Source organism: Podarcis muralis, chromosome 5 (genome assembly GCF_964188315.1).
Source record: "Podarcis muralis chromosome 5, rPodMur119.hap1.1, whole genome shotgun sequence".
Lineage (NCBI taxonomy): Eukaryota > Metazoa > Chordata > Lepidosauria > Squamata > Lacertidae > Podarcis > Podarcis muralis.
Window position 1 is genome coordinate 26,226,859 of NC_135659.1, and position 10,644 is coordinate 26,237,502.

Genomic DNA, 10,644 nt, shown 5'->3' on the forward strand with positions numbered 1-10,644 from the left:
TGTTACTTGTTTTTTCTGTAACATATCCACTACTATAGTTACCATGTGAGGGGGGGAAATCCATAAATTTGAACAATTTTTATTTTTTAAAAAAACTGAAAGGCACCAGCTTACCTTGTGGAATTGAATTTTGGGATTGTGTTGTGTTAATAAGTCCTTCCTTTTGTTTTTCTGAACCCAATGCAAATTAATATAATCGGCTGACCCACAGTTATGAGAAAGAGATCAGAGGAATGTACTGTATCTCTGGGCAAGCCATGCTATTCATAATTCTATAAGCCTCTCATGTCTGCTCCTCCCTTAGCAATAATGTTCAGATCAAGGGCTATTACATATGTCCTTTTGCTCCTAACAAGCCCCCTTTACTCATGATGAATCTCTTTTTAAAATACATGGCATTTTAAAAAATGTCAACAGGAATATCTAACAGAAAACAGATATTGCAGCACCATAACAGAAGGCAAGTTGTTTCCTCTTCTAGATGCTGAATGTGAAGTGTTACATAGCGCATGTTTAAATTGGGAAGACCAAGAAACCCCAGCCTGGCCTGCCTCCACCATACATTCTTTGATAGCCTTGACAGTGTCTCCCTGCTGTGGAACCCCTTGATATGTTTCTGCTAGTTCTTCAGTGTCCAAGCAGCCATCAACACCAGTACTGCCTGAAACAAAGGGTAGCTTCAGCAAGAATGTAATTTGGCCACAATGATTGTGCCCAACAATGATAGTTACCTGTTTAAATTATGATAACCCACCTTTCATATTTTGTTGTTCAAATTTTCAGTTTAAAAACTGCTGAAACCTTGAAGCCTAACTTCCCTACAATGCATCATCAAGCCAGATTATGCAACCTTTATATATAACCATGCCCAAACGTCTATTTTTGTTTATTGCTGTCCATACGGAGATTATCTTCTTAGCTCTGTAATGCACAGGTATGCACCTTTAGATTTGCTGACACCTAAAGTCCTGTGGATAAAAGCATCCAGGGGAGTATTAAGCTTTTGTCCTGCAAAGCTACCAGACTATCCAAAGACTGTCTAAGGGAAACCTTGCAGCGCATCTGCTACCATCCACAATGGCTCAGAAAACAGTGCTCATCACAGGTTGCTCCTCAGGAATTGGGCTGGCGTTGGCTGTAAAAATGGCCACTGATGAACAGAAAAGATTCAAAGGTAACACCTTCTCTAATTTTGCTCACCTGTGTTGCTGAACATTACCTAGTGTGAGCTATGTTGAGTAGTAAAGCTTTACATAGCATGATTTGATGCAACTTTGCATCCTTGCAGGCTCTGCAATTTAATTTTAGAAACAAAAGTGTAAGGGTTTTTCTTTCTTGGAGAAGCCAAATGTCACTAGCCTCCATTATTTTACAGCCTGATCCTATGCTTATTAAGAAGTAAGTCCCACTCAGTTCAATGGGGCTTGCTCTTAAAGCTACACAGCTGTTTATTTTAATCTATATGTTTAAATTAGAATTGATGGAATATTTCTATTTTTAATGTCAGCTGATTATTTTTCTTTCTCTTTTTTAAAAAAAAACAGCCACAATCCTCTATCCACTTGTATGAAAGTAAGCCTTTTTAAAAAAAAACGGGGAAAAACAACTGGTTGCAGCATTCAGAAAGTAGAATTCTATACATGTCTGTTCAAAAAGAAGCCCTGAACTCTGCAACCAGTTGGATTCAATGGGTTAATTATGTGTTAGGTTCTGGCCATGCTGTTTTATTTTCTTCTAGTCTTGAGCCTCTATCAAATGGACGTATATTCGGGTTTCTATGACCTTAAAGTCTGGAGCTGAAGGTTTATGTAATCGGTGTTCTAATTATCATAACCCTTCTGAAAGGAAAGGCTAAATACTGCTGTTTGTGATATTTATTTTCCTTCTTTCTTTCTTTTTTTCCTCTTTTTTTCTTTTGCAGTTTATGCTACAATGCGGGATCTGGCCAAACAGGATAAACTGATAGAAGCTGCAGGCAATACTGTTGGAAACACCTTAGAGATTAAACAGCTGGATGTGTGCAGTGATGAATCTATTAAAATGTGTGTCAGTAGCATCCCAGGAAGGCGTATTGATGTCCTAGGCAAGTAATAAATACCAATGGAACATTCATTTTATGTATATATTTTAATGTAAAAAATAATAATAATAATAATAATAAATTTTATTTATATCCCGCCCTCCCCAGCCGAAGCCGGGCTCAGGGCGGCTAACAACACTAAAACAGTACAACATTATAAATACATTCTAAAAATTAATTAAAATACAAATTGATGGCAACCATAGACTAAAGCTTTGTAGAGATTGCCAAAGGAGGGAGTCAGGCTGCGCCCTGACCAAAGGCCTGGTGGAACAGCTCTGTCTTACAGGCCCTGCGAAAAGATGTCAAGTCCTGCAGGGCCCTTGTCTCTTGCGACAGGGCATTCCACCAGGTTGGAGCCGCAGTCAAAAAAGCTCTGGCTCTAGTTGAGGCCAGCCTAACCTCTCTGTGGCCTGGGACCTTCAAGATGTTTTTATTTGAAGACCGTAAGTTCCTCTGTGGGGCATACCAGGAGAGGCGGTCCCGTAGGTACGAGGGTCCTAGGCCGTATAGGGCTTTAAAGGTTAAAACCAGCACCTTAAACCTGATCCTGTACTCCACCGGGAGCCAGTGCAGCTGGTATAGCACCGGGTGAATGTGATCTCGCAGCGAAGACCCCGTAAGGAGTCTCGCTGCGGCATTCTGCACCCGCTGGAGTTTCTGGGTCAGTCTCAAGGGCAGCCCCACGTAGAGCGAGTTACAATAATCCAGTCTGGAGGTGACCGTCGCGTGGATCACAGTGGCTAGGTCAGGGCGAGAGAGGTAAGGAGCCAACTGCTTAGCTTGGCGGAGATGAAAAAATGCCGCCTTTGTTATAGCTGCAATCTGCGCCTCCATGGAGAGGGAGGTATCGAAGATTACACCCAAACTCTTAACGGACGGTGCTGGCACTAATTGCACCCCCGCAAGAGAAGGGAGTTGCCCCCTCAATCTCATATCGTCCCGTCCCAGCCAGAGGACCTCTGTCTTCGAAGGATTTAACTTCAACCGGCTCCCACGTAACCATCCAGCCACAGCTTCCAAGCATCTGATCAGTGTGTCTGGGGCCGAGTCAGGATGGCCATCCATCAACAGATAGAGTTGGGTGTCATCAGCATACTGATGGCAGCCCAGCCCAAAACTCCGGACAAGCTGGGCAAGGGGGGCGCATAAAGATGTTAAAAAGCATCGGGGAGAGAATCGCACCCTGAGGCACTCCACACACCAAGGAGTGGCGGGATGACAATTCCCCCCCAAGCGCCACCCTCTGTCCCCGACCAGAGAGAAACGAGCGCAGCCATTGAAGGGCTGTGCCCTGGATCCCCACGTCGGCAAGGCGGTGGTCCAGGAGTTCGTGATCGACCATGTCGAAGGCTGCTGACAGGTCTAGAAGAATCAGCAGCCCTGACCCGCCTTGATCCAGCTGCCTACGGAGATCATCTGTTAAGGCGACCAGAGCCGTCTCGGTCCCATGACCAGCGCGGAAGCCGGACTGGAATGGATTTGTTACATTTATATCCCACCAATCCTCCAAGGAGCTCAATGTAGTTCTCCTTCTACTCATTCCATCTTCACAATAACTGGCCTGTTCTGGTAACTCCTGATTGTATTACTGCCCTAGGTTGATGCATATTTCAGCTGGTCCAAATTTCAACTGGTCCAAAACAAGGCAACTAGGGGATGGATGGGGGATGGAGACCCTTCAGGTCAGCTGGGCCCCGGGCATTTAAGGCTTCAAACTTTAGAACAATTCCTTTGAATCAGGCCTGGGAACAGGCTGGAAGCCGGTGCAAATGGCAAAGCACTGGTATGTTGGGATCTGGTCTCCCATAGGCACCTGCCTAGTCCTTGAGATGGTCATCAGAAGAGCCTTTGTCCTGGTTCCTCTGCTTAATGGACTGAGGTAGGTGGTGACAAAGGGGAAGGCCTCCTTGGTGGTGGTGCCTAGTTTATGGAATAGTAAAGGTAAAGGGACCCCTGACCATTAGGTCCAGTCGTGGACAACTCTGGCACTCATCTCACTTTACTGGCCGAGGGAGCTGGCGTAAAGCTTCCGGGTCATGTGGTCAGCATGACTAAGCCGCTTCTGGCGAACCAGAGCAGCGCACGGAAACGCCATTTACCTTCCCGCCGCAGCGGTCCCTATTTATCTACTTGCACTTTGACGTGCTTTCGAACTGCTAGGTTGGCAGGAGCAGGGACTGAGCAAGGGGAGCTCACCCCATCGCAGGGATTCGAACCACCGACCTTCTGATCAGCAAGCCCTGTGGGTTTAACCCACAGCACCACCTGCATCCCAGATTATGGAATACCCTCCCCATAAAGGCTTAATGGTACCTACATTATAGTCTTTTAGGCAGCCAAGGGAAAGATTTTTATTCCCCTTTCAAGTTACACATTTCATGCTCTTAATTTCCGCCCCTTGCTTGTTTTAAAATGATTTTATGCTGCTGTGTTCATACTAGCATTTTGATGCTGATTTGCAATGGTGCTTATTGTTTTACATTTTTTATTTATTGTTGTAAACTGGCCAGAGACCTGGGTTAATAGGTGGTCCCACATGTTTGTTGCACATGAAAAGAATAAGAGCAACTTGAGTAGCAAGTGATGGCTGGTCGTTGTTGTTGTTTTGCATTTATACAGTTAGCAATGCCGGCATGGGACTCATTGGACCTATTGAATGCCAGACCATCAAAGAGATGCAAAACGTGATGGATACAAACTTCTTTGGGCTGGTCCGCCTGCTGAAGGAGATTTTACCCGACATGAAGAAGAGAAAAAGCGGCCATATTGTGATTATCAGCAGTGTCATGGGAATACAAGGCAAAGTAATATTGCATTTAATTAGTTACTGCAGCGTGTATTGCAGTTTAATGATGGCTATGCTCTGATTCCACAGCTTGAGGTAGTTATGCTTCTGAATATCAGTTGCTGGAAACCGCAGGAGAGGACTCTTGTAATAGGCTCCCGGTTATGGGCATCTAACATAGGCATCTGGTTAGCCACAGTGAGAACAGGATGCTGGACTCAATGATCCAGAAGGCTCTTATGTTCCCATATTCAAGAGCCAACTCATCCTACATTTTTATCCCATTTTAAGTGGCAACACTACCTTTAGATTTGCCCTTTGTGCTTCCCCAGAATTAATTCTGCATCAGCCAGTGTTCAAAATTCCCATTGTTCTAGGACGGTGCATTTTGCATCAGGGAATTTCATTAGCACGAGCAGTTTCTGAGCTCGGCGCAGTACTGCATCTAAGATTTCAGATTAAAATTGCAGAGTGGAAGGGAAGGAGGACCTCTTTCTGTCTCTCCACTTCCAGCTACTCATGGAAGACTGGAGAAAAGACCCTCGTAGAATATTAGGGGGTGGGTGGGCAGGGGAAGGACTAGATCATGTGAAAAATGAACATGATATTTTAGCTGCAGTTCATTCATTTTCAGCTTTGTATTCTTGTTACAAAAATGTGCCTAGACATTCCATTGTTGCACCCATAACCTAGATTTAAGATGCCATTTAGCTCCTAGCTTTCATACCTCAGTTTTTAACACTGGCATCAGCTGAAGTTTTGCTAACGCTGAAACATCTCACCCTGGTTACTTCTGCTCCTGATTCAGCAGAAAGTGATTTTTGTGGCTTTTCCTCCCTCCCTTATTCAAGTGAAGGAATGCCAGATAGCTGGCTTGTGGTTTTCGGTCAAGAAACAAGATCAATGACGACAATGATTTTAGTCCTATAGGCAACTGAGCTGCAATCTGCAGCTAAAGAGCAAAGTCTGCGCTTGCAACACAGTGCCCTTATTTGTGGCATTGTGACCCAGAACATTGTGTCAATGGAGTTGTGCCACAGTGTGTAGCAACAGCAAAGACTGTACAGAAGTGTTGTGTCAAGCCCTTCTGGGGGAAAGGACTGGGCTGGAGATTTATGGTGAAGCAACGGCAAGACTGAAGTTTACTTGCCTGCGTGTTATCCAAAATGTTATCTGAAACGCTTTCGGTTTGCATGGACTTAGAAACATTTGCCTAACCTAAGGGATGGGAACCATCTGGTGCCTTTTCCATCCCCTTTCCTGAAAACTGGAGGTGATTTGAAAGAAGGATGGCATGTGCATTCATCCCATTTAGTAAATGAGCTTTGTCGCAAAATCTTTCGGGCAAGAGGTGAAAGAGGGGCAAAATAAATATACGTTCGTTGAACCTTCTTCTTGGCCTTGACAGTGATTCACTCTAATTTTCCTTAAATAAAAAAGCATTTGTAATGCTGACAGCCTAAATTGATGTTGATCTGATGTTGTGTATGGTACACAGGAGACTCTTACACGATGGTTTCATCATCAGCCCAGGGTATATTAAGATTAGCAACTCACTATTTTTTTTTAATTTTTTAATCTATAGGGATTTTGTTTAATGATGTTTATGCTGCATCTAAATTTGCGGTGGAAGGATTCTGTGAAAGTTTAGCCATACAAGCGCTCAAGTTTAAACTTAAGTAAGTATCAGCCTGTCTCATTTATTACTGTACTTTAATTTAAATTTACTTCGGTGCTGCTAAAGCAGCTGTTTAATTTCACCCCAGGAGGTGCACTCCATTGTCTCTTGAGACAGACGGATGTTGACTGGCAGAGTGTCTGGGACAGGGGTCTGCAAGGTTTACCCCACCTGGGCCGGTTCACTCCAATGGAGATTCCTCTGTGGGCTGGATCACGCACGCGATTTCTGGCATCTGCGCAGACGCGATTTCCAGCGCCACGGAAATGAGTCCCCGTGCCGTGCTGCGCCGGTTTAGCGCAGCACGCGGGGACTCACCGATCAGGGGGCTCAATTCGGGGGCAGCTCATGGGCCGGTTAAACGAACCCCTTAGGTTGCCGACCCCTGGTCTGGAAACCACATGTTATGCCACTCTTATACAATCTTCAGGTCGTATAAATCTTTTGCCTTTTACTAAGGATGTCCGAGGGTAAAATGCAAGATGCAAATGCAAGAAAACAAACTCGTCGTTTTGCATATAGTAGATGACTTACACAATATATCCTGTTTCTTTATTTTCCCAAACAGTCTAAGTTTAATAGAACCAGGGCCCGTGGTTACAGAGTTTGAAAGAAAAGTGTTTGAAGATGGGATGAACATGGATCTTTCAGCTGCAGATAAAGAAACAGCAGACATGTTTGTAAATATTTACCGGAAAAATTACAAGCAAATTTTCCAGACCCTGGGACAAACAGCTGAAGACATAGCAGAGGTAATGCATTAGAAGGTTTTTATGGAATTTAAGACTGGGTTACATAATTATGGTTCGCCAGCCTTGAGACGTTATGCGACTGGCAATTGCTCAGCATCAGCTTCTGATGAAATTACAATCCAATGAAAGTGGGGGGAAGTGACAGCCAAGTCTAAAAATATCTGTACTCACAAGGCTCTGTTAATGTGAGTAATAACATTTTAGGCAGGAAGAGTCTAGCCAATGCCAAATGTAACTAGGCAATGGGCCAACCTTTGTCTGAGCATATTACCGAAATCACTTGCATGAGCTCAAGTGGATAATATCTTCATTGCATATCTTTAGGCGCCAGGCAAAAACATTCCTCTTCTCCCAGGTTTTTGACTAATTAACAGTCTATGGTCTTTTTAAACAGTGGGGTGTGTGTGTGTGTGTTACTATGTTATGTACCATATTTTTCCGTGCCTAAGATGATGTTTTTTGCCTTAAAATGTTAGGCAAAAATTGGGGGTCATCTTATACACGGATACTGAATGCAGAGTGGGGCATGGTGGCGAGTTTCTGCAGCAAGTGGGCAGGCAGGGGATCAGTTGTGACCCCCCCAAAAAAAGCTCAATAACTTTCGCGATTGTTGGCGATGACTGGCGAAAGCACGTTTGGCGGCAAGTAAGTGTGCGGGGGATTGGTGGTTGTGGTGGTGAGCGGACGGGTGATTGGCAGTGGCCCATAACTTTAGCGATGGTTAGCAATGGCTGTGGTGAGCACACAATTGTTGGTGACTGGGCGGGTGACAGTGGAAGCTTCATTCAATTTCTTCGGTCTCAATTTTTCCAGAAACAAATAACACATTTGAAACTAGGAGTATTCTATTACTGGCAGGGTACACTTGTCTTGAAGGAATGTTCTGAGAGTGTCACTGATATAGCAGTTTCAGATTTAAAATAGTCAGAGGTGTGTGTGTGTGTGTGTGTGTGTGTGTGTGTGTTTTTTTAAACTGTTCCTGCTCTTCCAGTAAGCTCACTTTCAAAACATCATTGCTGGAACAACATAAGCAAGCCAAACAGCAATATTGAGTTAAAGTGCTGATTTTATTCCCCAGAGTTTTTTCTCTTTGCGTTCTCCACCCCCACTTCCAAATATATTTGCACACAAATACATATACACACACACTCAGTCTGGTGCAATTCCATAATGTTATCATGCCTTCTTTTCTCATCCTTACAGCATACAGTGAAGATAATTCTGGCCGAAAATCCTCCTTTTCGCCACCAGACCAACACATTATACACTCCAATTACAACACTGAAATATGCTGATCCAAATGGAGACCTGCCTATTGATACCTTCTACAAAATGGTTTTTCAGCATGATAAGGTTTTCAGTGCGAGTCTTAACTTCATTAAAATGCTGCGTTGGAAAAGCAGAAAAAGCTTTGACTTGGGAGGAGGAAGATCCTCCCAATGAGCAAATGGGTGATTTCAGCTGCCATGTGGGCTATTTCACACACTTTCATGTTTCCTTATGTGTAAGCGCTTGTGTGGGATGGGAGACATCTGAAATAGCCCTGACTGAAGCTACAGCCCTATACACAATCCTTACTTGGGGGCAAGTCCAACTGAAGTTGGTGGGGCTTACTTCTTTTTTAAAATAATATTTATTAAGTTTTCCAATTTAACAATCCAATAAAAGCCACATTAAAAACATTCCAAATTATAAAATAATCAAACAGTCCAAATATTATGCCAAATTATAAATCTTTGTTTGACTTCCCATGCTCTGAGGTCAGGGGGTGGCGATCATCTCACATTTGTTCTGCTGCTAAGTTAGTCCAGGTGATTCCCATAAATCAATCTGATGTTAATCCTTCGTTCATTTTTCACAGCCTCCGAGTTCATCTAGCAAGCAAGTTAAATCAAACAATATGTTCCTGTGTGGGTGTTTATCTTCTTCCATGTCTTTCGCTTTCGTTTCTTCATGACTGAAATTATAAGCTACGTGTCCCAAAATGGAGGAAAGCTGGCTTTCTGCCAATTGTACCAGGCGTATGTCCAAATCTCTTCGTTTTAAGTCTGTCCGTGTACTATTCTGACCACCTCAATATTTTTCCAACACATACTTTCATTTACCTGCAAAATTGGGTAGGCGTAATGTGAAATCTATTGAAAGATCAAATAGCTCTTCTTTTGTGTAAATGATCTGCTTAAGGGCAACATATACCACTTTAGGCTAGCAATGGCTGTGTATATGTTGCACTTTTAATGTTTCCCCATGTGGAGGGAATCGTTTACATGGAAAAGTAGCATGTCAGGGAAAAGGGTTTATCATGCCTCAGTCTCCGTAACAGACTATGTTTCTATGTGAAATGGTTTCTGTTTTTAATTAGAGAAGTATTCAAAGATGCAATTCTTCTCACCAGCAGCCTGAAAGCTTTACACTTTATGCATAAGAAGAGCCCAGCTGGATCAGACTAAGTTCCAACATGCTGTTCCAGAGCTGTCAGGGCAGCTTATCCAGAGGAAGGATGAAGCTACAAAAAAGACACATAGTATCTTTAAATGAAGCCTTTTGGATCCTAATATATCTTTTACCTGCTTACTGCATATAACCCTCTCGTGCACAGCAACTATGTTGCTCTATGTCTCATATGCTTTGCTCTAACCGATTTTCAGTTTCTTTGTTCAAGCTTCTCTCCTACTTTATCTTAAATATACCCATAGCTGTCAACTTTCCCCTTTTCTTGCGAGGAATCCTATTCAGAATAAGGGAATTTCCCTTAAAAAGGGGGGAAAGTTGACAGCTATGAATATACCTTCCACACAACATACCATATTCTCATCTCTTTGTGAGGATTTCTAGATGCTGCCTCTACAGAAAGTACAACTGTTTGCTGGTGGCACTTACAATAAAGGTCAATTCACATAACAAACTTCTTAGGATCCTGGGTACATACCAATTCCAAAATAGCTAACTGTATATAATTTACTGTGTGTACATAAAATGGGTAGAAGACAAATTGCTTCAGCAGAGATTTCAAGAAATGTTGTAGTGGTTTGTAACCTAATCCAGCTGTATTCACACATTTTGAAAGCATTTACATGTTACTTGTGGGTTCAGAATGTGGCTAGAAATGTACATTCAGCTGAAAGAGATGTGGTGCACTCTTGAATGTCTAGGTTTCACCTGTGGTTCTTGATGCAGTGTTTTTTCATATGGCTTTCCTTAAACTGGATTTAGGATAATCTTATCCACCAAGTTAGTAAAAGTCAAATGTAACCATTCTTGTACTGAAGACATTTTATGCTTTTCAAATATTTCTAATTGTTAATAGGTATTATATTAATCCTGAATAAATCGGCATTCAGAAGGA

The 10,644-nt window shown here is 42.9% G+C and overlaps 1 protein-coding gene across 1 annotated transcript; it reads left to right on the forward strand.

Annotated features, from left to right (window-relative positions):
* Window positions 1–67: 67 nt before the first annotated feature.
* Window positions 68–8,746, forward strand: LOC114598720 (retinol dehydrogenase 8-like). The gene is made up of 6 exons (XM_028732696.2): window positions 68–1,174; window positions 1,922–2,083; window positions 4,703–4,882; window positions 6,454–6,547; window positions 7,115–7,298; window positions 8,502–8,746. Exons 1-6 carry the CDS (start codon window positions 1,078–1,080, stop codon window positions 8,739–8,741), a joined length of 957 nt encoding a protein of 318 aa, XP_028588529.2. The 5' UTR covers window positions 68–1,077; the 3' UTR covers window positions 8,742–8,746.
* The last annotated feature ends 1,898 nt before the right edge of the window (window positions 8,747–10,644 follow it).